Source organism: Physeter macrocephalus, chromosome 16, assembly GCF_002837175.3.
Source record: "Physeter macrocephalus isolate SW-GA chromosome 16, ASM283717v5, whole genome shotgun sequence".
In the NCBI taxonomy this organism is placed as follows: domain Eukaryota; kingdom Metazoa; phylum Chordata; class Mammalia; order Artiodactyla; family Physeteridae; genus Physeter; species Physeter macrocephalus.
This window is the reverse complement of record NC_041229.1, coordinates 39870055-39897602: the sequence shown is the minus strand read 5'-3', so window position 1 is coordinate 39897602 and position 27548 is coordinate 39870055. Positions and strand designations below refer to the sequence as shown.

At 39.6% G+C, this 27548-nt stretch overlaps 1 protein-coding gene and 1 long non-coding RNA gene across 3 annotated transcripts in view; one reads left to right on the top strand and one right to left on the bottom strand.

Annotated features, from left to right (window-relative positions):
* The first annotated feature begins 1258 nt into the window (after positions 1–1258).
* MED17 (mediator complex subunit 17) lies at positions 1259–20875 on the top strand. 2 transcript variants are annotated; one of them, XM_007117551.3, is made up of 12 exons: positions 1259–1700; positions 4097–4263; positions 5009–5228; positions 7288–7424; positions 7512–7596; positions 7940–8092; positions 9763–9893; positions 10752–10936; positions 14324–14461; positions 17579–17696; positions 19151–19310; positions 20536–20875. In XM_007117551.3, exons 1-12 carry the CDS (start codon positions 1451–1453, stop codon positions 20745–20747), a joined length of 1956 nt encoding a protein of 651 aa, XP_007117613.1. In that variant the 5' UTR covers positions 1259–1450; the 3' UTR covers positions 20748–20875. The 2 variants fall into 2 exon arrangements, with proteins under 2 accessions (XP_007117613.1, XP_007117614.1); XM_007117552.4 differs by lacking the exon at positions 1259–1700 and adding an exon at positions 1716–1792.
* LOC114488057 (uncharacterized) overlaps positions 17657–27548 on the bottom strand; it is a 19900-nt gene continuing 10008 nt past the window's right edge. Inside the window, exon 3 of the long non-coding RNA XR_003683745.2 lies at positions 17657–17740. This is a non-coding gene — a long non-coding RNA (uncharacterized lncRNA). The remainder of the gene's footprint in view (positions 17741–27548) is intronic.

Sequence of the window (27548 nt, the reverse complement as noted above, 5' to 3'; positions counted from 1 at the left end):
CAGCCTAGATCAGCTGACCCTCAGGTCAAGCCCAGCTGAGACAGCAGACGCCTCGTAAGTATGAGCACCTTATAAAGATTAAAGGAGAAATATGTTTAAAACACTTAGCACAGTGACTGGCACAAATAGAGCCCAAGATAAATATTAATCAAATTTTGAAATAAGGTATTAAAATCTTTTACAAACTTAACGCATAAAAAGTACGGTAGTTCTCAAACATGACTGTCCGGCAGAATCTGTTGAGCTTGCCAACGTTGAGCTTCCTCCCTTGAAAATTCACACACACCCCCAACAAACACCCCACATGTATTGTTTAGGTAGAGACTGACACCATGACAACCGTATTTTCCTAAATACCTTAGAAAAGGAGTTGAAAAACTTAAATATACCTTGGCACAAAACTTGGAGAGACTCATCATAAATGATATAATTCCTTCAATTAAGTAGAGTTTTGTAACATAAAAGAATTCATCTTCCCCTGTGGAATTACTACTGATGAAATACTTTCTCAGGGACTCAGAGACTCATCAGTGCTTTTTTTTTTTAATATTTTTTCTGAATTTTATTTTTTTTATACAGCAGGTTCTTATTAGTTATCTATCTTATGCATATTAGTGTATATATATGTCAATCCCAATCTCCCAATTCATCCCACCACCCCCACGCCCACATCAGTGCTTCTTAATCTTATAAATATTATTTTAACTCAGGCATGAAAGAAATATGCGCATATTACACGTCAGATAGTCACCGTCATGGAGTTTACCACTAACGGGAGTTTAGATAACAAACTAATTATACAGTATAATTTTAAGTAGTGATAAGCACAATTCATTGTTTTCCTCAAACTACGCCCGTATTTTCTAACTCTTCAGATATGTTGTTTCTGCCCCAGGTGTAAGCCCTCAAATCTCAGCATTCTGAGAGGGCCTCTCGTTGCTAGGATCCAGGGGCCCATTCATCTCCTTTTCCCTACTTCTTTTCGGTCGTCTTCATCCTTCTATCCAACATCACTTTCCAACAAGCAACACTTAAAACGGAGGTGGACACCGGGGACCCGCCTCCGCAAGCTCTCTGCACCCGGATCCCACCCTCCCACCGCCCTCCCACCGCCAGCCACGCCTCTGACAGACCAGGAAGCTTCTCCGGACGACGTAGTGGGATTCACCGGAAGCGCTCGTCCGGAAGTGCAGAGTTCCCGCGTCCGCCGGTTTCCTTCCGCGAGACTCCAACGAGTGGGGGAGGGGGGAGCGCGAAGGGGCCTGCAGTGCATTCTGGGGAAGTCTCAGCGCTCTCGTCTTTGTTTCCGGCTCTAGAGCAGCGTTTGGTTTCCCAAAAGCTCCTCCAAGGCGCGGTTCCCGGGTTCCCGGGTTCCCGGCTCCCCACAGAGGCGCACATACTTCCTCCCTCGGTTTTCGGCTGGCGCTGGGGTCCTGCCGACGCCGCCACCATGTCTGGGGTGCGTGCTGTGCGGATCAGCATTGAGTCTGCCTGCGAGAAGCAGGTCCAGGAGGTGGGCCTGGATGGCACTGAGACATACCTGCAGCCGCTGTCCATGTCCCAGAATCTGGCGCGTCTGGCCCAGCGGATCGACTTCAGCCAGGGTTCGGGCTCCGAGGAGGAGGAGGCGGCGGGGGCAGATGGCGACGCGCAGGACTGGGCGGGCGCCGGCTCCAGCGCGGACCAGGACGACGAGGAGGGTAAGGCCCGTGTCTGTGGCTCGAGTCTGCTGGGCGGGTCTGGGGGTCCCGGTACCCGCCCAGGTAATGTCACTCTGCCTCTCCTGCGCCAGGTGAGATGCTGTGCGTGGAAGTACTTTGAACGTAGGTACGCGAAACATTAATTGTGCTCTTCGTCACCTGGACAATTTAGGGCACTGCTTGACTCTTAATACTCCTTATTCTTCTGCAGGTTTCCTTGAGTGGGAGCGCTTGAGGGACACTGTCACTGGTGAAGTGTTTGCCTTTTTAATAGAGCGTCTGTAATGTGGCACACCCTGGTTAAGAGCCTTGTAGTTCACATCTCGGCTGGGATACGTATTAGCTATGTGACCTTGGACTCGTTACTTTGTTTCCCTGTGCAAGGTGGATGATTATAGTAACTGAAAGGGGATTTGTATTGACTGGAGTATGTGATAAGATCTAAAAGGTAGGCAGAGGCCAAATCATGTAGAGCCAGTAGGACAGGATAAGCACTTGGTTTTTATTAGAACGACAGCTGAAAGTTTGAAGGATTTTAAGTAGACAGATGATTTTGTTTACAAAAGATCACTCTGGATGCTATATGGTAAATGGATTATAAGGAAAATAAAACTAGTTAGGAGAGAATTATAGAAATAGTATGTGTGGTTTTTGTATCCTTATTGTCAAGAATAAAAAAACATTAACAGTTCTTGATTTAGTTATGTGAAGAAACCCTGTGTAAATGGGCATTTAAAGATGGCATTTCAAGCCAGTCGTGTTAGGACAATTAGGGATCCGTTTTGGAATGAAAGGTAAATACTACCTCAGACCTCACAGAAATATTTCCGCAAGGATTGAAATGCAAGTGAAGAGAATAAAACAAAATATTGGAAAGAAGTTATAATCATATAACTTCGGGATTAGGAGAGATCTTCTTAAGCAAGATAGGAAACAGACGTTATAAAGGAAAAGATAGGTATAATAATAGGTATATTAATTACATAAAATTTTAAAATAATAATGGGAAAATATGCCATAAACAAAGTAAAAAGACAAATGACAGACTGGGAAAAGTATATGCAACACATATGACACATAAGTGGTTGATACCCCTTATGTTCAGAGTCCCTTGAAACTGAAAAGAAAAAGACAATTCATTGGAAAAATAGGCCAAAGATATAAACAGTTTGCTCACAGAGGAAAGACTTCAGATCTCACTAGTAGGGAGAAGCAAATGAAAATATCATTAAGATACTATTTTCATGCATAAGATTAGTAGCAATTTAAAAAGATTGTTAATGTCTCGTGTTGGGAATGTGAATTTTTAGAGCCTTTTTGGGTGACAGTTCGGCAGTTCAGTATGTATCAAAATCTTTAAATGTTCATCTCGTTTGTTTGTTTGCTTGTTTTTGTTTGTTTTTGGCCACTCCTCGCGGCTTGTGGGATCTCAGTTCCCTGACCAGGGATTGAACCCGGGCCACGGTAGTGAAAGCCGGAATCCGAACCATTAGGCCACCGGGGAACTGCCAGCCTGTATCTCTTTTGAACCACTAATATCATGGCTAATGATTTAACCTACAGAAAAAGTTGACGTATACACAGATGTGTGTTCAAGATGTTTACCACTGCTAGCGTTGTTGCAACCAATCTCCATGTCCGTTAAACAGAAATGGGTAAACTTACTGTACATCTATGTTCCAGAATATCAGACAGTGTTAAAAGAATGAAGTAGATCTGGAAGTGTTTCTAGGACATATTAACTTGGTGGGGTGGCGGGGAGAAGCAAGCAATAGAAAAATGGGAGTATATGTATGTAAATGCATAGAAGAACATTTGGACGGGTATGCCCCAACGGTTAATGGTGACTGCCTGTCAGGAGGGGAGAGAATTAGGGGTGGGGAATAAAGGGAAACTTTCACTTTTTACTCTATAACTCTATTGTTTGAACTCTGTACAATGAGCCTGTATTCGTGAAATTTAATTTTTAAAAGTGATTAAGAGGTTGGAAGATGTGTTAATAGTGTTTACTATCTGAATGCTGCCATTATAGGTCATTGTTATTTTTGTACTTTGTGTATTGGAAATTCTCTATAATTACTTGTTCAGGTTTTGAAAGCTGGAAGAAAAAAAGGTTATTAAGAAGGCGTGCATAAATTTTAAAAGTTGTTTGAAAGCCTATCATGTTGAAATGTTAGAGTTAACTTAGGAAATTAGATATCATACTTGTTTTGACATTGTAGGAATACTAACTTAAATGTTAACCAAGATTCAAGAAAGGGTGGAGAGGATGGGATAAAAGAGGGAACAGTTTAAAAATAGAATTCATTATTTCTTCTTTCAGTACTTTTAAACCTCTAAATGATCTTTCTATAACTAATACCTGTGTATTTCTCTTTTTTTCTTTCTCTTTTTAGGGTTGGTGAAATTTCAACCTTCCCTTTGGCCTTGGGATTCAGTGAGGAACAATTTGAGAAGTGCCCTGACAGAGATGTGTGTTCTCTATGATGTTCTCAGTATTGTTAGGGATAAAAAATTTATGACTCTGGATCCCGTCTCTCAGGATGCACTTCCTCCAAAACAGGTATTTGTGGGATTTGATTGAATAATGGTGCCGTTTTCGTAAGTCCCAGGACCATCTTTTAGGCTGTGTGCCCATTGTTTCCTTTTCCTTAAATGCAAAATTAAGTCCAGATAAAGATTTAAAGATTAACTCTCTTGAGTTCTCCAAAAACTCAAAATTCGGTTCAGTAATATGATCAAAAAATTGTGACATTTTTATGAAACTTTATTATTTTGACTCTTATGCAGCAGCCAGAAAACTTTTATTAAACTTGGCTTTTTGGAAGTATGTCTACATGAATTGGTAGTGATTGTGTATATTTATATATGTATATATAATACATAGATTTTGATTTCTCATCAGTTTTCCAGTTATGGACTTTGATCTGAAGTATACTGAGTGCCTCGAAAGGGTGTACGTGTGGGTGGGGGGGAGAGTGGCATACATAGGAGAGGAATGGCAGTACAGGGTGGAACCTAACCTAGGCTGGGCCAGGTTGATGCAGTGTTAAGTTCTGATTTATAGTCCACTGTGGTGATTTGGTTTAACACAAATCTTTATTTGAGTTGACTAAAGAAATAGGTTGCGGTTATTTAAAAAAAAAAAAACAAAAAACATTATTATATGTGCTTTTCGCCCTTCTCTGTGCTTTTCTTTAATTTTTAAATTTTCCCTTGAGTAGGTATTTTATTGTTGAGAAAAGTGTATCATTTTAAAATCACTTAAAAAGTAATACAGAGCTACACTTTTGGATTGTTTTTGATAGAATCCTCAGACGTTGCAGTTGATATCTAAAAAGAAGTCACTTGCGGGAGCAGCACAAATCCTACTGAAGGGGGCAGAAAGACTGGCTAAATCAGTCACTGAAAACCAAGAAAATAAGCTACAAAGAGACTTCAACTCTGAGCTTTTGAGACTGAGGCAACACTGGAAACTTAGAAAAGTTGGAGATAAAATTCTTGGAGATCTGAGCTACAGAAGCGCAGGTATAGATTATTGTTTAAAATGTAGTTTTTCAAAAACTATAAATGGTAGGTTGTAATGTTACCTTTTCGGGTGGGAAGGGGGGCCGCGCCACATGGCTCGCGGGATCTTAGTTCCCGGATCAGGGACTGAAGCTGGGCCCTTGGCAGTGAAAGTGCCGAGTCCTAACCACTGGACTGCCAGGGAACTCCCACATATTCTTCTGTAATAATATTATTTCTCAGTGACATGTTACATTTTGAAGTTTTAATTTCTGTGCCCATAAGCCTGAAAAAGCTAAAATTACCACAGAAAGGCTAAAATTATCACAACCTATGTAAATATATGTATAAATAGTTTATATTCAATTTGAAAACATTTTAGATCCATTTAATTGAAAGTTCAGAGATAGGGTTTATGTGCTCATACACCCTGAACCATAATTGACATTTTAGTCAGAAATAAGGAGGTAGGGTTAGAGTCCTCAATCACAGGCTTATCAGTAACCCTCAAAAACTGGGCATAAATGGAGAAAAGAAACTTCTCTCTTCCTCCTTATTCTGTTTTTCCTCCCTAAAGTCTGCTAAGCTGTTTTCATATCCTGGGTGAAGAGAAACAGTGGTAAAAACACTTCGCCTTCCTTTTTCCATTCAGCCAAGGTTGCAACACTAACTTAAGGAATATACTTTGTTGAAGTATATCAGAGTTTAATATCTTGAATTCACATCTTTTGGTATAAATTCTTTGTTGTTGAGCTATGATATATAATAGCAGGTTTTTCGAGGTAATTATGGTACTGTCTTTAAGCTGCTGAAGTATTCAGAGGATACAGTAAAAGTTTGAGTCACAGCTCAATGGGGTAAAAACTTTGAATGTCAAGGGATAAAAAAGCAAGGAGCCCTGGCTGTGATCACTGGGGTAACAATAGTAGAGTGATATTTTAAAAGGATTCATTTGTCAGAGCAAGCCATCATTATCCCAAAATTAAAGGAAGGTAAATTGAGGTAGTTAAGTACTGGAGGACCTACATGCCTTAGCGTTGATGTGAATTGATAAATTTTGAATTCTGAAGGTAAAGTTCTGTCACAAAGATGAATTCGAGATGACAAAGACATTTTTACATTTTAATAGGTAGTCTGTAGAAGCAGTGCTTTCTGGCTTTGAACACTGTAAGCCCTTCCCAACAAGTAATTATGTGCAAGAACTTTACTTAATTTCTCTCTATGGGATAGTCACCTATGTTATAAAAGGATTTGATTACATTCTGGTATTTTTTTTGTGTGGTACGCGGACCTCTCACTGCCGCGGCCCCTCCCGCTGCAGAGCACAGGCTCCGGACGCGCAGGCTCAGCGGCCATGGCTCACGGGCCCAGCCGCTCCACCGCATGTGGGATCCTCCCCGACCGGGGCACAAACCCGTGTCCCCTGCATCGGCAGGCGGACTCCCAACCACTGTGCCACCAGGGAAGCCCTACATTCTGTTTTTAATTGCAAGAAAATCTTGAACATCTTCCCTTGTTATAAAACAGCAGTTACATTTATCTACCCACTCCTCCGGTAATTCAGCAGCCCAAAACAACTATCCCAAACTTATGCACTACATAAAAAGACATCACATGAAAGTCTAGGAATTGGTTGAAAAAAGGGTGGTATATACACTTTCCTTTTGTCCTTCTCTTACTGAATTCAGAACCCTTTAATTGCAACCTTATTACAGAGACTGAGCTCCAGAAGTTTTTAATCTCCAAAGTTTAAATTTATAGAAGTATTTTCTAGAATTATATTCATTTTGTCAAAACTCCATTTGAATAAAACAGTTTGGATGGCCTGTAGAGTTCATATTATTATGATACCATTAGATTAAGGCATATGATTTTTTTTAAGGTAAATAACTCTTTTCTCCTGCTTCCTTATTACTTCCTTTTGTTTACCACGCCTCTCCCTTCCCCCAAAACACACGTTTTTCATAGGAACTTAATTTTTGCTTCAGTGATGTGTATGTGAAATATTATACACTTAATAATTTGTGTTAAATTAACATGTTAACTGGTTTTGATTTTGCTATTTTTAATACGCCTTTAGGATCTCTGTTTCCCCATCATGGTACATTTGAAGTAATAAAGAATACAGATATTGATCTGGACAAGAAAATACCTGAAGATTACTGTCCCCTTGATGTCCAGATTCCTAGTGATTTAGAGGGCTCTGCATATATCAAGGTATTTGTCAAAGTATTTTTCAAGTAATTTCTTACTAGCCCGGAAGCTAATTTGCTAACATTTTTTCGTGTTATTATTGTCACATAGGTTTCAATTCAAAAACAGGCTCCAGACATAGGTGATCTTGGCACAGTTAACCTCTTCAAACGACCTTTGCCTAAATCCAAACCAGGTATAGTTATGTTCTGTCCTCTAACTTCTGTTCTTACCTAAGCTTATATTTATAAATGAACTGAAGGTAAACATAGATAGGAAAAATAGGTACTTAGGAATAAGAGCAATTAGAAATGTAAGTATTTTTAATTTGTTAATTAACCATTAGTGAATAGCTCTGTGATCTTTTTTTAAAGATTGAACTTATTTACCAGTTTTCTCTGTGTAAAAGAAGTAAAATGTTTTATATGCCATAATGCACTGTTTTCTAAACTTTTGTCATATGTATCCAGATCATTTAAGCTAGTTAATACCTAATATAATTAGTTAATTAATATATACGTATGTCCGCTGTCTTTCAGGTTCCCCACATTGGCAGACGAAATTAGAAGCAGCACAAAATGTTCTCTTATGTAAAGAAATTTTTGCACAGCTCTCTCGGGAAGCTGTTCAAATTAAATCACAGATCCCTCACATTGTGGTGAAAAACCAGATTATCTCTCAGCCCTTTCCAAGTAAGTGCAGCCTACCCTTTTGAGATTTATAATTAGGACTTTGTGGTTTGGGGAACAGGACAAAGCGGGTAGCTATTTGGGTGTGCTGAAGGAACAGTAAGAGCAAAGAGGTAGTGTGCGGTCTGTAATAACAGCCAATGAAGTATGCAACACAGTCTACACTGCTGACTCTGTTCTGTGTCCTCAGTAGTGTCACTCCTGGGCTTTAAACAATATATGTTAAAGTTTGTCCTAGCAAGGCTGTTATTCAGTAACAGTTGCTTTGAGGTGTCTATGCCAGCACCACTTGTGGAAGATTTCTTAGGGATCCTGTCTTACTGTCTAAATGAGATGTCAATTAGAAAATGCTTAGTTTTTTTTAAATTTTTTAATTTTAATTATTTATTTTAAAAAATATTTTATTTATTTTTTTATTTGGTTAGTTGCACTGGGTCTTAGTTGCGGCAGGTGGGCTCCTCAGTCGTGGCTTTTTGCGGCATGTGAACTGTTAGTTGCGGAATGCATGTGGGATCTAGTTCCCTGACCAGGGATCGAACCCAGGCCCCTGGCATTGGGAGCGTGGCCACCAGGGACGTACCTATTTTTTATTTTTTTATTGAGGTATAGTTAATGTATAATATTATATAAGTTTCAGGTGTACAACATAGTGATTCACAATTTTTAAAGGTTATATTCCATTGATAGTTGTTATAAAATATTGGCTATATTCCCTGTGTTGTACAGTATACCCTTGTAACTTATTTATTTTATACATAGTGGTTTGTACCTCTTAATCCCCTGTCCCTACATTGCCCCTCCTGCCTCCTTCTCCCCACTAGTAACCACTAGGTTCTCTATATCTGTGTGTTTATTTTTTGTTATATTCACTAGTTTGTTTTATTTTTTAGATTCCATCTATAAGTGATATACAGTGTTTGTCTTTCTGTGACTAATTTCACTTAACGTAATACTCTCAAAGTCCATTGTATATATATACACCACATTTTCTTTATCCATTCATCTGTTGATGGACACTTACTTTGCTTCCATATCTTGGCAATGGTAAATAATGCTGCTATGAACATTGGGGTGTATGTATGTTTTCCAGTTAGTGTTTCTGTTTAGAAAATGCATAATTAAATATCCATAATATTCCTAAATTTGTGGAGATTGAATTTAAAATATTATTCAGAAGCAGTTAGACTTACCTAGAGATCAATTTGTAATTAGCTGCGCTTGTTTTTTACATAAATTCTGAGCGTCTTCTTAGATCTTGTCAAAGGAATAGGTATTAGGAGTGAAAAATTTCATCCTGATTCTCATGGGAACAGGGAACGATATCTGTCTTCTAGTCAGTAAGACCAGATGTTAACTCTGTGTTTTGTTTCGTTTTTAATTTAAAATCTAGAAGAAATAAATTAACATATAGTTTCTGTTCACCTGTCTTTAGCCACAGCTCAAGGTCAGCAGCCACATTGTAGGTGAACAGAATTTGAATTGTTAAAATATATAGTAGTTTATTATATTCATGAGTAGTCATTTTGGTGTAAAAAATGTTGATCACGAAAGCCTCCTCTTAAAGTTCAGAATGTATCTTTTGAGAATGGGCTGTGATTATACTTTATGAAAACAGTCTGTGCCTTTCCATATTATAGGTTATTTATATCTGTTCTTCTTATTTTTATAAATAGGCTTGCAGTTATCTATTTCTCTGTGCCATTCTTCAAATGATAAGAAATCCCAAAAATCTGCTACCGAGAAGCAAAGTCCAGAGGACCATCTTTATGTCCTAGAGCATAATTTGCATCTACTGATTAGAGAGGTACTGAAGTAAATGTTTTTCCTTGCATTGTGGTAAGAGTATCCACAGCAGTGAATGTACACACACTCCCCTCTGCTGAGTCCTCATTATTCATATAGCGATGACATTCACTAGCTGTGCTGTAAAAGATCCTTGCTATGGGCTCAGGGAATACAGAGATAATCAGAATACAGTCTATCTCCAAGCGTAGCTTCTAGTGGCAGAAATACACCACAAGTTTTATAGAGAGGTGTAAGAAATGCACGCTAGAGGGTATTCTGATTGGGTATTCAGGGAAAATATCTTGTCAGAGCCCGTGAAAAGAATTACTTGAGTTATTTCAGGATGTATTCTATTTACACGTCATCTAGAACTATGTTTCCAGAGTGCTGGTTCACAGTTTAGGCTAATTTCAGAAGACTACCCTGAAAATCTTTTAATAGAAGTACGTATTCCAGCCTTCTCTGCCTCACCCCAAAATCTGGTTCAGTCATTTGTGGTGGTGCAAGAATCAGTTTTTTTATGTTCCTCAGATGGTTCTGTTGTAGCCAGGTTTGGGAACCTCTAATCTAGGGTATGGTGGAACAATTATCTATTGATTTCATGTTTTCTGTCAATGGGACTTATTAAAGAATATTTGTTTTTCTACTTTAAAACTTTTAAAATAAAAACAGAAGCTTGAGAGGGACCCTTCTCTTTACAAACTCACATTAAATGTGGTCTAGTAGATGTTAACATTTATCTGTGTGCCAAGACTGCCTTTATATGTGGTTCAGATCCATTGCTTTCATGTTTCCAAAATGTGAGCCATGTTTTGAACGAACATTGTGTAGTTAATATGTGGGTATTGGCTGTTTAAAACGGCTGTTCTTGTTACAGTTTCATAAACAGACCTTGAGTTCCATCATGATGCCGCATCCAGCAAGTGCACCTTTCGGCCACAAGAGAATGAGACTTTCGGGTCCTCAAGCTTTTGATAAAAATGAAATTAATTCAATACAGTCAAGTGAAGGGCTCCTGGAAAAAATAATTAAACAAGCAAAGCATATATTTCTGAGGAGTAGGTAAGGACAGAGTTACTGTTTTTCTTTGAAACCGCAGTCCTTTTTCCTTTGTTAGTTATCTTTATTAGTTACATTATTTTTGGCATGCTTTAATTTTTTTTCCGGGGAGATGGAGGTGGCTATGGTAGAAGAGTTTATGGTCATAGATGGTCCTGTCAAGTTTGGAGAAGACTTAGCGCCATTGCCCATGTAACTTAATATATTGTTTCTAACACTGGCACTAATGTTTCCAAAGACGACTGACTAGAAACCTGCCATGGGACACCAAACTTTCTTCAGTAACCCGTCCATGGGATCCTCTTCCTGAACTGATTTAAACCTTTTTTGAAGCTTTCCCTATTTTTTGGTTGTCACACATTTTAGGACTTTGGAAGGCACTTTCCTGTATGTTGACTTATTTAATCCTTAGCTCTGGGGCAGATCATGTTAACCCATTTCTACTGATGAGAAGATTGGGGTTTAGAGAAGTTGTGCAACATGCTGAAGGTTACACAGCTAAAAGGTTAGCAAAATCAGGATTTATGCCCACGTTTATGTAACCCCAAAGCTCATTTTCTTTCTTCCATACACATCATTTACAAAACAAACTTGCATGATTGGACCTAAATGAATGTATCACTTCCAAATGCTAAAGGGTGCTCTTCTATTTTATTATTGGCGCTTAGTGAAGAGTTCTGTTTTTACTTCATTCATGATTGCGCCTTGGTGGTACTCAACAGGTGTGGGCACACTGTTTTTGTGAATGACATTTTATTTTTGATTTTTGGTTTTTTCCTGTTAATACAGTCATGGTTTTATTAGCATATTAGTCTTTGGTCTCAGAATGGAAACTTTTAGTAAAATGAATTAGGAAGACATGTTAGAGACAACAGCATGATACAGAGAAAGGAGTTAAGGAGTTTAGGGTAAAAGATGCGTTTAAGCCAGAGCTCAATGACTTGCTAAGTAACTTTGGGCAAGTTAGTTAATATCTGTGGCCCTCTATTTCTCTGTCAACTGGGGGTATAGGAGTCTGGTCTTAGGATCAAATTGAATAATGTATACAGAAGTTCCTTATAAACAGTAAGAATATTATATGTTAGATTATTGTTGTTACTTTCCATTTGTACATTTCAAGTATAAAAGCTAGTAATTTGAGTATATTTTTAATCTTGCAAATTTCTGATTAACCATAAAGTTAAGCATGGAAAAAGTTATCTTTAGAACACTTATAAATTTCTGAATAGTAGTTGTGATCTTGGAAGCAGCAAAGTTTTAAAAATATTCCTTTTCTCCCCTTAGATATAGAAATAATGTTCCAAATGTATCAACCCATCTGTATAATTCCATACAATTAACATGCTCATATATTTTTACATACATTTGAGCCTTGAGCAACACGGGGGTTAGGGGTGCCACCCTCTCTGTACAGTTGAACTTACAGTCGGCCACCAAATAGGCAATTCCTCCTTTTCCCAGGTTTTGCATTCGTGGATTCAACCAACCAAAGACTGTGCAGTATTGTAGTAATTATTTAGTGAAAAAAATTCTCTTATGGGCTTCCCTGGTGGCGCAGTGGTTGAGAATCCGCCTGCCGATGCAGGGGACGCGGGTTCGTGCCCCGGTCTGGGAAGATCCCACCTGCCACGGAGCGGCTGGGCCCGTGAACCGTGGCCGCTGAGCCTGTGTGTCCGGAGCCTGTGCTCCACAAAGGGAGAGACCACAACAGTGAGAGGCCTGCATACCACAAAAAAAAAAAACAAAACAACAAAACAATTCTCTTATAATTGGACAGGTGCATTTCAAACCCATTGTTCATGGGTCAACAGTATATGTGTCAGGGCATGTGTATCTTTTTTATTTTTTAATCTGGTATCATAAAGTTTTATACCCTGCCTTCAGAGATATTTTAATAGCTATGTAATAGCCCATTGTGTGACCCCCGGTCTGGGAAGATCCCACCTGCCACGGAGCGGCTGGGCCCGTGAACCGTGGCCGCTGAGCCTGTGTGTCCGGAGCCTGTGCTCCACAAAGGGAGAGACCACAACAGTGAGAGGCCTGCATACCACAAAAAAAAAAAACAAAACAACAAAACAATTCTCTTATAATTGGACAGGTGCATTTCAAACCCATTGTTCATGGGTCAACAGTATATGTGTCAGGGCATGTGTATCTTTTTTATTTTTTAATAAATCTGGTATCATAAAGTTTTATACCCTGCCTTCAGAGATATTTTAATAGCTATATAATAGCCCATTGTGTGACTAATCCATGATTTCTTTTAACAATTCTTAATTGCTAGATACTTTTTTGTTCCCAGTGTGTTGATAGATAAAATACCGAGATCAAAACTCTCACATACGTATTTATCTGCTGTAAAAATTTTTGAAGCACTGCCAGGGAAACACATCACAGAAAAAGAAGGTAAAGTTAAAAATGGATTGAAAGAAACCAGTACTAGAGCAGAAGCAGGATAAAAGAGCAAAGCCCAAGCCTGTTGGTGTAAAAGCCCTTTGTCCTCAGTGGCTATTCTCATTTCTTCCATTTCCTCCTGGCTTTTCCTTCTCTTTCCAGTAAAGTGCTAGAATCAAATTTTAGAAACTGAGGATTTCAGTAATTGGGTTAACTTACATAATTTATGCTTTGGTTCTAGGCAGTGGCTTTTCATTAGTGTGTATAAAATATAAAGGAAAGATTATTGGCTCTGGAGTTAGACTTCCAGGTTTTGTGACCCAAACAGTTACAAACTTTGGGCAAGTTACTAAACATTGCTAAACTGCTTTTGTTCCTTCTGAAAAATGGAGGTAATAATAGTAGTGTCTACTATTGTTAGTAAGGTTAAAATAATTCATGAAAGCACTTATTAATAGTAGTTGGTACATAATTATCACTGGATGGATCTTATTTTTCATTTTTACTTACCATATTTATCTTTCTTAGAGTATAGGTTTTAATTGTTCAATAAGTCTCTCTAGGTTCTCTTGAAAATGATTATAATTCCATGACAGTAATGGAATTAAAATTCCAGGTGCGGGTATGTCCCAAGTCACTTGTTACCAGGGATCAAGTACTGATATTTATGAGTAATTTATATTCTTTACAGAGCTGAGGTTAGTACCCTGGAAGTATCCTTCTCACTTGTGTTCTGGTAAGATTTTCTGAGTGGCAGAAAACAAATGGAGTTAAAAGGAAATCAGTGTGGCATGAGAATGTGCCATGATGTGAAACTGAGAACCAGCACATCAGAGCTACATCTGACCTTTCTTTAAAATCTTTGCTTTTCAAATGATGGTATTTTCAAAACGTAGTCATTTGTTTTTCAAATAACCGTAAAACTCATAAGTGATTTATCATCTTATTATTTTTTATGGTAACTTTATAAAAATTTTAACTTATTCTCTTTAAAAGAACTGCTGCAACCATTGACAGCTTAGCAAGTCGCATTGAAGATCCTCAGATACAGGCTCATTGGTCAAATATTAATGATGTTTATGAATCTAGTGTGAAAGTCTTAATCACATCACAAGGCTATGAACAAATATGCAAGTAAGTATCAAAAAGAAGTTATTTAATATGTTAAGTTGCTTTTTATGTATTGATGTTTGCTGAGTGATTATATCAAGATTTTGGTTTTTATTTGCTAGGATGGCATAACATTCCAGTAAATTATGTCAGCTGTAGAGTGTTTTTAAGAATGAAAGGTAAGGACTTCCCTAGCGGTCCAGTGGTTAAGAGTCCGCGCTTCCATTGCAGGGGGTGTTGATTCTATCCCTGGTTGGGGAACTAAGATCCCACATACCGCGTGGTACGGCCAAAATACACAGAAAACAAACAAACCAAAAAAAAACAGAGGTAAGAATGTCTAAAATAGTCTGTATTAGGTAAATGTCACATATTTGAGCTGTGGTAAAGAAGGAACCCCAGCATTGAGCGGAAAGCTGCCACGCTTCCTCAAACTCCGATCCGCTTCAGTTCTTGCCTAGAGGCTGTGGCCAGTCTGGGGTATTTGAGGTGACGAGGGCTGTTTATATTAGAGCCTATCCTTTCCATAGTGTGCCTAAAACAACCCCTGTGTCTAATCCAGTTCATAATTATGCCCTTAATGACTTTTGTCCCCAGCATTCCTGGAGGAGCAGTCTACTTGATTTATATTCATAAATCACAAGTTAATATACAGATAGTAGATTGGTGGTTGCAGTGGTGGGGAGTTGGTGAAGGTGGTCAAAAGGTACAAAATTCCAGTTATAAGGTAAATAAGTTCTGGGGAAGTAACGTACAGCATGGAACCTATAGTTAATAATACTCTATTGTATATTTGAAAGTTGATGAAAGAGTAATCTTAAAAGTTCTAATCACAAGAAAAAGAAAATGGGTAACTATGTGAGGTGATGGATGCTAAAAAAAACTTATGGTGGTGATCATTTTGCCATATATACAAATATCAAACCATTATGTTGTACACCTTAAACGAATACAATGACATTGTCAATTATATCAGTAAAACTGTGGGCAGTGGGGAGGAACACGTTAATATAATTAGCTGGTGGCCATGAAAGACATTTTGGGCTTCCATTTTAGCCTCTTTGAAAATTAACAACTAGAAAGATGGAGCTGAGTCCCCTCCTCCAGGTCAGTCTGAGAGAGTGAGTATGTTTATCAGGGTCTGTATTCAAGCTTTAGTTGCTTTATTTCAGGCAGACGTAACTAGCCACAGTGGTCTCTCAGTGAGCAAAACACAACTGGAAAGGAAATCACCACCCTCAGGAGTAGCGGAATATAATAATGTGTAATATAATAATACTATATTTTAATAGGGGTGTTTTAATTCTCTTTTTTCATAAAAATGAAAAATAGTAGACGAACATGATTTAAAGATCAAATATAGAAGGCGGAAAAGATTGGTGGAGTGGATCGTGGCTTTCTTCCCCCTCTACCTAAAGAAATAATGAATTGTGGTGGCTCGGGGGTGTGGTGGGAGAGGAAGTTGAATATATGAGACAAAGTTAGTGTACGTTTTTAACTGTTAAGGCTAGGTGACGGGGTCATCGGCTTTCATTATACTATACTTTTGTGTGTGTTTAAAATTTTCCATAATAAAAACTTAGAGAGTGAGCACAAAGGGGAGGAAAAGAAAAAATTGATCAGCATTAAATTATTTACATCTAGAACTAAGACCAGACAACTGTGGGATTATGGTTATAGAATCCAGTGTAAATGTTCTAAACTTCTGTGAAGAAAGGTTTGTGATAATGTAGCCTTGATAGAATCAGGACAGGAGAGGAAGTAGAAGGAAGTGTAGAATGCTCTTTTCCCCATCTTCTACAGCTGGTGGGCTCATCTTATGCTATTTAAAATGGAAAGTAATTCTCTTTCTTAAAGCTCCCCAACTTTCTATTGTTGAACATTTTAGTTGTACGCCAGCAAAATAATTTGTACATATGTAAGCATATCTATAGGATAAACTCCTCCAAGTGTAACTGCTGTGTCAAAAGATAAGGACATTTAAAATTTTGATTAATGTTACCAATTTTCTTTTCAGAGTGGTTACAAATTCCTCTTCCCTCACACCTTTGTTTAAAAGAGGAGAATTTAAAAATTTCGTTAGATTTATAAGTCTTTTCCTTTAAGCCTTCTGAATTTTGTGTTTTTTCTTGGAAAGAAATATGTAAACTTCATCAAAATTACAATTTTATATAGGTAGTTGCCAAAATGCTTTATTCTTAAATATTTGCTGTAAAACAAAGTTAGGAAAAAGGTACTATCAAATGTGGAAAGATATAATGCTATTTTTTTCCACATTTGTTCATCTGGATTATTTGATTTGGAGAGTTTTGTGTTTCATGTACATGTCATATGCTAAAAATTTATAAATTAGTTTGGAAGAGTTTTGTGATCTGCGTATATATTCGTTGGCTATTTTATGAGTTTCTTTGTTTGACCTAAGCCTAGTTAATAGAGCGTACGTATTTTGACTTGTTTGCTGATTATTTCAGGAGAGGGTGAAGTTAACAAACCCTATTTCCTTTCTGTACGAGAATTTGACCTTTGGTTAACTCTCGCTCTAGTCTCCTAGTAACTTGATGAGGAAAGATGCCGGGTGTGTTACTGGGCAACACTGCTTATGGCAAAAATGATCCCAAATTGGTAAAATGGTTCTGGACTGGGAGAAATTATAAATCCCTGATGGGGCCGGCTTTGGATTTCCCAGGATGGCGTGAGTTCTGACAGTGGGCAGTGTCTCTGGTGGGCACCCTGGAAACCATGCCTGTGGAGCTGTTAAGGGTGCGTGGCTCCTGTGAGGAACCAGGTTGTTAAGTCAGGGCAGGTCCCACGTATTCTCAATGTGGATCTCATTTCATTGCAGCAAAGGTGTATTGCTGCAGTGTTGACAGCTGAAAGGCCTGCCGTAGAAGAGGAGCAAGTGTTGTTGGCCTGCTGGCAAGCCGTGCTTCCCCCACTGTATCCTTCTGAGTAGACTGCTGCTTAGTGGCCTACAGTAGTTTAGAGTCTGATGGTTTCCATTGAACCTAAGAAAACTCTCCCCCGTGGGTGTTGGTGTAGGTTATCAAAACTGTTATATTCTTTTTCTTTGATGTTAAGGTTTTTGGCATTGTATAAGGTAATTTTCAACATTTCTGATTTTTAGTATATGTGTCTATAAAGGTCCATTCAGCTGCAATTGAATATTGGAGTTGAGCAGATCCGAGTCGTACACAGAGATGGAAGAGTAATTACTCTGTCTCACCAGGAGCAGGAGCTGCAGGATTTCCTTCTGTCTCAGGTAACAGTTGCAGGCTACAGGTCTTGAGCCCCTTCCACTCATAACTATTGAAAGAACAAAGTGGGTAAGAAGTAAAATTATTTTTTCAAAGCCATTTTTCCCTGCCACCTAATTTCTAGTGCACATTTTACAACCTACGGGCTAATTGAAAGTGTTGACAAACTAGATTTGTTTCTACTCTTAGTTTGTATTTAAGATGCAGGACCAGTTCTGAGACTATCAGACTTGTTTCATTTCTCATGTTAGCCAAGATATACAACCCCTCCAGGACCACATGAAAGTTTAGAATTACTAACCCAAGAAAACCAGAGAAAGGGAGATCAGATACAAAGCTATAGTGTCCATTCTCCATAATGATAAATGGAATGCTTTCCTCTTGAGCCCTAAGCAAGAGTTCCTCTTATTAAGGGACAGTATGGAGAGTGCTGTCACAAACCTTCTTTGTGACACTGGACAAATTTCTGGACCTTTCTTTCTTCGTCTGTAAAGTAAGAACAGTATTTTTCCTACCTTCTTGGAGTTGTGATGATCCATTGAAATATGAGTTATGGGAGAAAGGGTAGGTTTTGAAATGCTAATGAATCTTTCACATAAAACACATATTTATGTTTCACATAAAAATTTTTGAAAATACTGACACTCCATCCTAGAAGCAATAATCTTTTATACTGACTTGCTTATGTGGTACCAAGGAAATAAAATGCATTCGTGAGGTATGGCAGCTCTTGGTTGATTGCACCTAAAATGGCTTTGGTCGGCTTACACATACACGCAGAAACATATTGAAAGCCTATTGGATAGCTTCCAGAATTGATGAGAAGTCTAGAGAATAAGACTCGCCAATGGATCAGGATCAAAGGAAGCTAGATAGAACCACAGCCAGGGCAGTGCCACTGCTGATGCCATCCCAGCATTACTGCCTTCATCGCTGGGACAGAATGCACTCTGAATTGCCCCATGTATCAGTCGGGGTCTTAACTGGAAATAAGTGGCACATTCAGGATAATTTCAGGAGTGTCTGTTTACTATGGACCTAGTTATAAAAGCTGGTAGTGTAACCATATGGGTCAGCCTCCCAGGACAGAGTAGGGTGGAGAGTGGACTTGAGGGGGTTAATGGAAGATATTCAGCTACACACCCTGCTACTACTTAAATGTTGCTTCATAATCAGTGATCCAGGTGGGAGGTTCCAGTTGGCCAAGTTAGGTTGTATGCCTGTCTTCCAGCTGCCAGTGGACAGGAAAGCGAGTATCAGGCTGTTTTAGCTTCTGCAGTAGAAGGTGGGGTGCTGTTCGCTTCCCTCAGTGGTCACACAGGAGGATTCCTCAAACATAAGATTCCTGTGCTAGGCACTGAAAACCCCAACAGAAGTTTATTTTACAGTCACGATGTCAAGTCACTGCAAAGTAAATACCCATGCTGATTGTCAATGAAGTTTCCTTTTTCATTCACAGATGTCACAGCATCAGGTGCATGCAGTTCAGCAGCTAGCCAAAGTTATGGGCTGGCAGGTCCTGAGCTTCAGTAATCACGTGGGACTTGGGCCCATAGAGAGCATTGGCAATGCCTCTGCCATAACAGTGGCCTCCCCGAATGGTGACTATGCTATTTCAGGTACTTTCTGCTTCTCTGAATGTGAAGAGACCTTTGGGAGTTTGGCCTTAGCATTTAGCTTTAATAGTTACTATACTTATTAGTAATTTATCTCTGCAGTAGGTGAGTTCATGCAGTAATTATACTGAGCATTTATCTCATCATAGCTGTTATTCAGAACAACAGGTTATTACTTCTCTTTCTAGTAGTTATAAAAAAATGTCTTGCTTGGCAACACATTCTCCTAAGAGATTATCTTAAAAATGCCATCAGCATTGTTGCTCCTGCAGTTCAAAACTTTTAATGGATAAATGCTTTTTAAAAATACACTGCTGGGGAGTTCCCTGGCAGTCCAGTGGTTAGGACTCAGTGCTTTCCCTCCATGGTTTCACTGCCATGGACCCAGGTTCAATCCGTGGTCAGGGAACTAAGATCCCACAAGCCACATGGCCAAAAATAGATAGATAGATACATAGATAGATACATAGATAGATACATAGATGCATAGATAAAATATCTGTACTGTTGCAAATATGCAAGAATAATATTTGATCCTAAAGATGGTCAAGGGATGGAACAGAGGTGTTTTATGAAGCACCTATGAGTGGGGCACTTTGATAGGCATGTATACATACTGTCTAGTTGAAAATTATATTGGTTTTAGTGTGATCTTTTCTAATACCTGCTCTAAATATTTGAAAGAGTGGATAATTAGAAATTCTTCCCCACAGGATCAGAGCTTGTGAATCTGCAGGCTTGATCATTGCTAGGCCCTTATTGATAATTTCTTTTCTTCTTTCCTGGGTTATAAAGCCTCATTAAAACCTAAAGTTCATATTTGGAATAATCTTTCCTCCATCCTTTCCAGTTCTGATTTTGAACATTTGAGTTTATCACATAGTAGGTATGTATTAACCAAGTCATTGAATGATTGGGTTGTCAGGTATTTTAGAAAAAAATAATGATGTTCTGAAAATGTATAGGACATTTGACTTTCCTAAACCAACATTCATCTTGCCACATTTTTATAGTACAAATGGTAATTCATGAATATTTATACCAGCCTAGTATCTATAAATTAGTAAATTTTATTTTAGCATATTGAACCTGAAAAGCACTTTTAAATGAGCACTTTCAAGTTGATAGACAAACAAGGTTTTTATACTCATGGAAAATGAAGTTGTGTGATCTTTGTTGTCTCTAGCTTGGAAAATGAGTATATTGAATTTTGGGTTTTGTTCCACAGTTCGTAATGGCCCTGAAAGTGGCAGCAAGATTATGGTTCAGTTTCCCCGTAACCAGTGTAAAGACATTCCAAAAAGTGATGTTTTACAAGATAGCAAATGGAATCATCTTCGTGGACCATTCAAAGAAGTTCAGTGGAATAAAATGGAAGGCCGGAACTTTGTTTACAAAATGGAGCTGCTTATGTCTGCACTTAGCCCTTGTCTACTATGATTTTCTTCCAGACCAGTTTCCAGATATTTTTTTCCAGAGAAGTTTCCAGAAACTTTGAGAAATGTTTGCAGATCAACTATAAGCACAAGGAAGAGGAATCTTCCAAAGGAGTATTGTTTTTAAAAAGTCATAATTAGCAAATGTTTACTTAGCATTTTGAAAACTTTCACTTTATAAGTGACAAATGCTTTGAAATGCAAAAGTTTATGTACAGTTATAGGGTATACAAGTATGGAGAGATGTAAATACTTTTTTTTTTTAAATGCAGTTAACTTGAACTGTTACTAACTTATGGATTTGAATTTGCTTTTTAAAATGTTCCTTTGAGGGCTTCCCTGGTGGCGCAGTGGTTGAGAGTCCGCCTGCCGATGGAGGGGACACGGGTTCGTGCCCTGGTCCGGGAAGATCCCACATGCCGTGGAGCGGCTGGGCCCGTGACCCATGGCCGCTGAGCCTGCGTGTCCGGAGCCTGTGCTCCGCAACGGGAGAGGCCACAACAGTGAGAGGCCCGTGTACAGCAAAAACAAACAAACAAACAAAAAAACTAAAATATTCCTTTGATGTTGACATCAAATAAAGTGAGGGGACACGGGTTCGTGCCCTGGTCCGGGAAGATCCCACATGCCGCGGAGCGGCTGGGCCCGTGACCCATGGCCGCTGAGCCTGCGTGTCCGGAGCCTGTGCTCCGCAACGGGAGAGGCCACAACAGTGAAAGGCCCGTGTACAGCAAAAACAAACAAACAAACAAACAAACTAAAATATTCCTTTGATGTTGACATCAAATAAAGTATATAGTTACAAATTCCAGACACTCTGAACTCAACCTCAGTGAATTGTGTCTTTGACTTGTCTCATTCCACTATTTGTTATTGCTTAAGAATATTTAAACTCTTAAGACCCAGCTTTCATACAGGAATTCCCTCCAGTTGAGAGAAGCAGATCCTTTCCCTGAAGTGCAACAAAGTACTCTCCAGCCAGAGGGGCCTGTTCTCCACTCCCTACCAGAGCTATTAAAGGGAGCTCTTGTATTAGCGGATAAAGTACCTCTTCCTCTGATTGTCTTTGTTTTTTTTGGTTGTTGTTGTTTTTTGGTTTTTTTTTTTGCGGTACGCGAGCCTCTCACTGTTGTGGCCTCTCCCATTGCGGAGCACAGGCTCCGGAGCGCAGGCTTAGCGGCCATGGCTCACGGGCCCAGCCGCTCCGCGGCATGTGGGATCTTCCCGGACCGGGGCACGAACCCGTGTTTCCTGCATCGGCAGGTGGACTCTCAACCACTGCGCCACCAGGGAAGCCCTGATTGTCTTTGTTGTGCATGCCTGGGTCTACTACTTTGAGAAATTCCTTGGAGAGTTCCAGCTGAAGGAAGCAGATTTATTTAGATAGAAATACACTCAGACATGTGGACCATCTCAGAAGGTGAGAGAGTACCCTGAAATATCATGGTTAATTTTTATGGGCTGGGTAATTTCATAGGCTAATGAGTGGGAGGATTATTCCATTTTTTTAGGGGGAGGGGCAGAGATTTCCAGGAAGTGGGCCACCACCCACTTTTTGACCTTTTATGCTTAGCCTCAGAACTGTCATGGTGCTGGTGGGTGTGTCATTTAGCATCTAATATATTACAGTGAGTGTATAATGAGTCTCAAGGTCCACTGGAAGTCAAATCTTCTGCCATCTTGGATCTAGTGAGTTCTAACCAGTTTTTGTCATGTCCTATGGCCGTGTCATTCTTAAAAAGGTTGGGCTGTGACCCCTTCCCTCCTGTTTCATTCCCCCCTCAGAGATTTTACTCCCGTATTCTTACGGGAAGCAGAGGGTTGATGGTCTGTCTTCTACAACTGCTTCAGGGCTGAATAGGGGCGTCGACCCTGCCTGTCAGGGAGTAAAAAAAAAAATCTCTGGATGCCTGATCTAGGGGCCACAAGGGCAGGACAGCTCCTTGTTTTAAGTCCGTACGGGCTGGAAGCCGTCATCTTGATGTGGAATTGTAACTGTTTCCTTAGCCTTCCTATGAATCTTCTTGATGATGAAGCACTTTTTGTAACAGTGTCAGAGTACAAAAATATCTATAAATGACAAAAGACTTAAAAGGCTTGATTACACCTCTGATTACATTTAATTTAACATACGAAATAATCCTAGTTAAATACTTCTCTTTGAGTTACCTCAGGGGCCCTCGAAAGTATCCCAAAGTTAGCTGGAAATCAAAGGAACTTTAAAATTTGGTATTTGGGAAGTTTGTCAAAAAGATTTAAAACACTTGGTCAAATAAGATCATAGGTCACTGTGAGACAATAGTTACTTAGCCAAAGTGACAATAAACCATTTCAAACTCAAATACAGAACAGATCACTTAAAAGGTAAAGAACTTAAAACCTGTTAGCAAAGACAGTTCAACATTTTAAGAAAACGTCCTTTTAAGAGAGAGAAAGGCCAAATTCAAGTGTTGCACCAGCTTACTTTTAAAATTCATTTACTCAAATTTATTCTAAACTTACTTAGTCAATCCTGACCATGCACAAAACCCTTTTCTCAGGGTCCACTTTCCACAAACCTTTTATCACTTTCTATATCCATCACTTTTATTGTTTTCCATCCAGAAACAACCAGAAGACAGATTTTCTTTTCCCTTAATTAAATGCAGTTCCATTCCTCACACTTTCTTTACTGAAAACACACAATCTGCTTTCCTTAAATGTTTTTTTCACATCGAGTTACTTTTCTTGTTGACAAATCCGTAACAGAATGAGGTCTTATTTGACCTCTAGTAAACCTGGGTACAATAGAAGTACTATACTTAACATTGATGACTCTATAAAGACATGTCTATATTAATCAGACCAACCAGCTTAAGCCCCCTTTAATACCAGATATCAGTCTAGTATTGAATATTCCCCAGATGACGTGAGCCTGAAATTCATTCTGTCCAGTTTTATATTTCTGAGTATTTATATAAGCTATAAGGACTTAATTTCCTTTAAGCCAATTAAATAGAGCTCTTTTATGAATTAATTTTGGCAATAGCATACATCTACAACACACATAGCTACATACGAACACAAACACAGAGACCTCATAGTTCCCATTTCAAAATTTCAGCCCCGAGTCAGGTACAGTAATATAAAACCCATCATTTACAAGGGGTTGGATTCAAATTGGGCTTCCAGCAGATGGAACAAATCCAGGTCACCTGTCTAGATGGCTAAACCCTTTTTACTAGTGTTTACAGAAAAGATGCTTAAGATTTATATTTATCCTTGACAAGTTAAGTTCTAAATTACTTTACCCTCTTTTAAAAAATTTGCATTTAAAAAGATGGCAGAGATAAGGGTTCCTGAGAAGACCATATAGGATATTTGTAACCCAAAGTTACAAGCAAGTTCCTCCTAGGATGACTTTGTTTCCCCTTTGTTTAATACTTACAAGCCTCTTAAGATAAATAGGGAAGGTTTTGGGAGTGATAAAAGGATTAGTGGGTTTTGGATTATTTTTGGAGCCACACCTCTGGTCCTGTAAAGACTACATTTGTAAAACAAGGACAGTTTTGTTTTCTTTTTCAAAGAATTGAGTGGTTACCTCAATGATACTGAAGGACTGACATACCCATTCTTATGTTGCAAAGTTTTACTTTTCATTTTCTAGCTTAGGGGAGAAGGCATCTTCCAAAATTTCTATCAGGCTCTGAATATCAGCTATGGTCAGTTTAGTCAGACCAGTGGCCTCCTATTTTGGTAATCTACTTACAAACATTTTTGAGGATCTTCTAAAGATTTAAGAACTTTGTACCTTATATTTAGACACTATATAACCCTTTTTACTTAATAATCACTGGCTGGATATCTTTGGCCAAGCCCGGAACCTCGATATTCCACATTCCAGGGTCTACTAAACTTCTATTTTAGCTTCAGTTGATCTTTTGCTTTTTGTTTAAACTATTTGGTGATGAGGGTGGTTCCCTTACCCCTAGAGAAACAGAGTGGTACCTAACTTAGTTAACAAATCTCTTCCCAGTAAAAGGATGGGACAGTCAGGCACAAACAGAAAGGAATGTAAAAACAGCTGGTCACTGATCTTGCACAAAAGGGGCTCCAGGAAAGTGTGCCCTTGTCTCTTCACTGACAACCTCATTACGTATTCCTTATGATTGTTAAGGCTTCCAATCCTTTGGGTTAAGACTGAGAAGACTGCACCAGTGTCTATAAGAAATTCTATCAAGTGGCCCGCCACATCAACGAACACCCGAGGCTCGACATTAGTTATGTAGATGGTATCTTTAGGTAGAACCACTCTTGGCCTTGGGCCCCTTCAGTCTTCTGATTGCAAAACCATCAATGGCCGAGGGGCCCCCATCATTCTCCGGCATCTGGGGCACTCCCTCTTTCAATGCCCTGGCTGTTTGCAAAGGGCACATCAATCACAATCCTCCCTCTAGTGCCCCTTTTGTCCACACAGGGCCTTGTACGGGTGCCCGTGGGCCCTGTGGTCTGCCAGGGCCAGACTGGCCCAGAAAAGCTGGCTTTCCCTTTGGTGGTCTCTGAGCAGTCAAAGCCACTGCAATCATTTGGGTCTTTTGCATGTTTCTCTGGGTGTGTTCAGACTTTTTGGCCATATTCCTATTACTGAAAACCAAATAAGCCAATTGGAACAAATCATTCATTGGAGTCTGAGGACCGCTTTCTGAATTTTGTGCCTGTTGTCTGGGCAGACTGGGCTATGAAATGCATAGCCAGAAGAGCCTGTACCTCGGAGGAGGAGGGATCCACATTCGTTTGGGATCCATGGCCCTGTAGGGTGGGTCAGTTATAATGTCCCCTGTGTCCTCCTAGAGTCATCCCTCCGAGCTACGCACGCCTTAAATTCCTTTTGGGTTCCATTGCCTAGGTACAAGGCCATGAAAATTTGAACATGGGGTACTTCACTCCATTTTAAATTTCCTAACTCATATTGTGGACAAACCTGATTACATAACCTACTATAAGTTTTTTCCTTTTAATTCTTGTTGTCCAAATCTTTCCCAATCCTGGAGTACATGGCCGAGAGGGATATTGCTTGGGATTGATGCAGCCTAATCCATTTCATACAAACCTGAGGTGACACCTCTAACTCCTGAGCTATCCAAAATTCCACTTTTATGTCAAAATCCACCGCGCAATTTGGTCAAGATTTGCACTTACAATTTTAGATGTTATCCCTTCCAAGGTAGTCTCCCAACCAGGTGTTAGTGCCCCAAAAGTCACAAAGAAATAGCACAGAAGACATCCCTAATGGTGCTGATGATGAGTGGGAGTTGGTCTAGCTAAAAGTTGGGAATAAAGGGTCAGCATTTGTAAGGGTCAGAGGGAAGGGAGTAAGGCAAAAAAAAGTACACCTTGGTGGTCACACAGGTCTTCTGGGGTTAACAGAAGAAAGAAAGAAAGAAATAGAGCAGGAATGAACAAGAATGTAGGAGAAAAACCTCAGAGTCAAGAATAGTATAGAGATTAACAATTCTGTCCTGGACCTGCTGCTGGATGTGCGTAAGTATACGGGGTTGACCCACCAGTTAAAAAATGAGCAGACATCAGCAGTGTCCTCCCCAGTATGCCTGGCTCGTGGCATGCCATGGGCCTCTTTAGAACCAAGACCTAACTCTCAACATTTTCTTACCTTATCACTGTCCCTTCGTGGATGCCAGCTGAAACTGTGCACCTCAGACTGGGACCTGAACCCACGTGTCGGGACTCGAACCCAGACAAAACCCAGATTGGGACTTCAACCCACGCAGCCAGGACTCAAACCCTGCCAAAACCCACAGTCTTCCAACTGAGATCACACACCTGGTTTCAGGATTTAATGAAGCTCAGGTTCTTGATGTCTCTTCAAAGAAAGAATTCAGTAAGAGACAAAGTGATAGGTAAGAAGTGGATTTATTTAGAAAGAAACACACTCCACAGACACAGTGTGGGCCATCTCAGAAGGTGAGAAAGGCCTAACATATATATTTCTAATGACTTATTTTATAGCTGTACTGTATATGGCAAATTACTGTGTTAATAAAATCAGAATTGAAAAACACTGAAATATGAAACTCTACTAGAACTGTATTTCAACCATCCCGTGTTCTGTCTCTGACAGCAAAAGGGAAGAGAAGTATATGAAGTACCTGATTTCTCCCTCAGGTCAACTTTAGGAGGTTAAGGAAGTACTTGAAATAGTATAGATTTTCACAATACATTTTCTCTATGAAGGAGTCTGGGTATGTGCTACATGAATAGTGGCGTGAGGCTGACCCTGGCCATGTGTGAAGGCAGCCATTATTTGGCAGTGCACTAAAACCTTCACTAGTGTGAGAATAAATTATGTCCCCATCTGTATATGTCCACAGTGGCAGCACATCTGACACTCAGAGCCAAAGGGGGAGGGATCGAGTCTGGACTGAGCAGAGGTTTGGAGGAGGGGAGAGCAGCTTATTACCGGGGTCCCCTTCTGCCTCCTTATAGGGGCCCCACTATGCACAACAGCCCTAGGAAACCCACGAGAAGAATGAGCGGAGGAAACAGGATCCTCCACTCCTTTCTATCCATCTACTCTTTAAAAAATATACATTAGGGCTTCCCTGGTGGCGCAGTGGTTGAGAGTCCGCCTGCCGATGCAGGGGACACGGGTTCGTGCCCCGGTCCGGGAAGATCCCACATGCCGCAGAGCGGCTGGGCCCGTGAGCCATGGCCACTGAGCCTGCGCGTCCGGAGCCTGTGCTCCGCAACGGGAGAGGCCACAACAGTGAGAGGCCTGCGTACCGCAAAAAAAAAAAAAAAAAAAAAT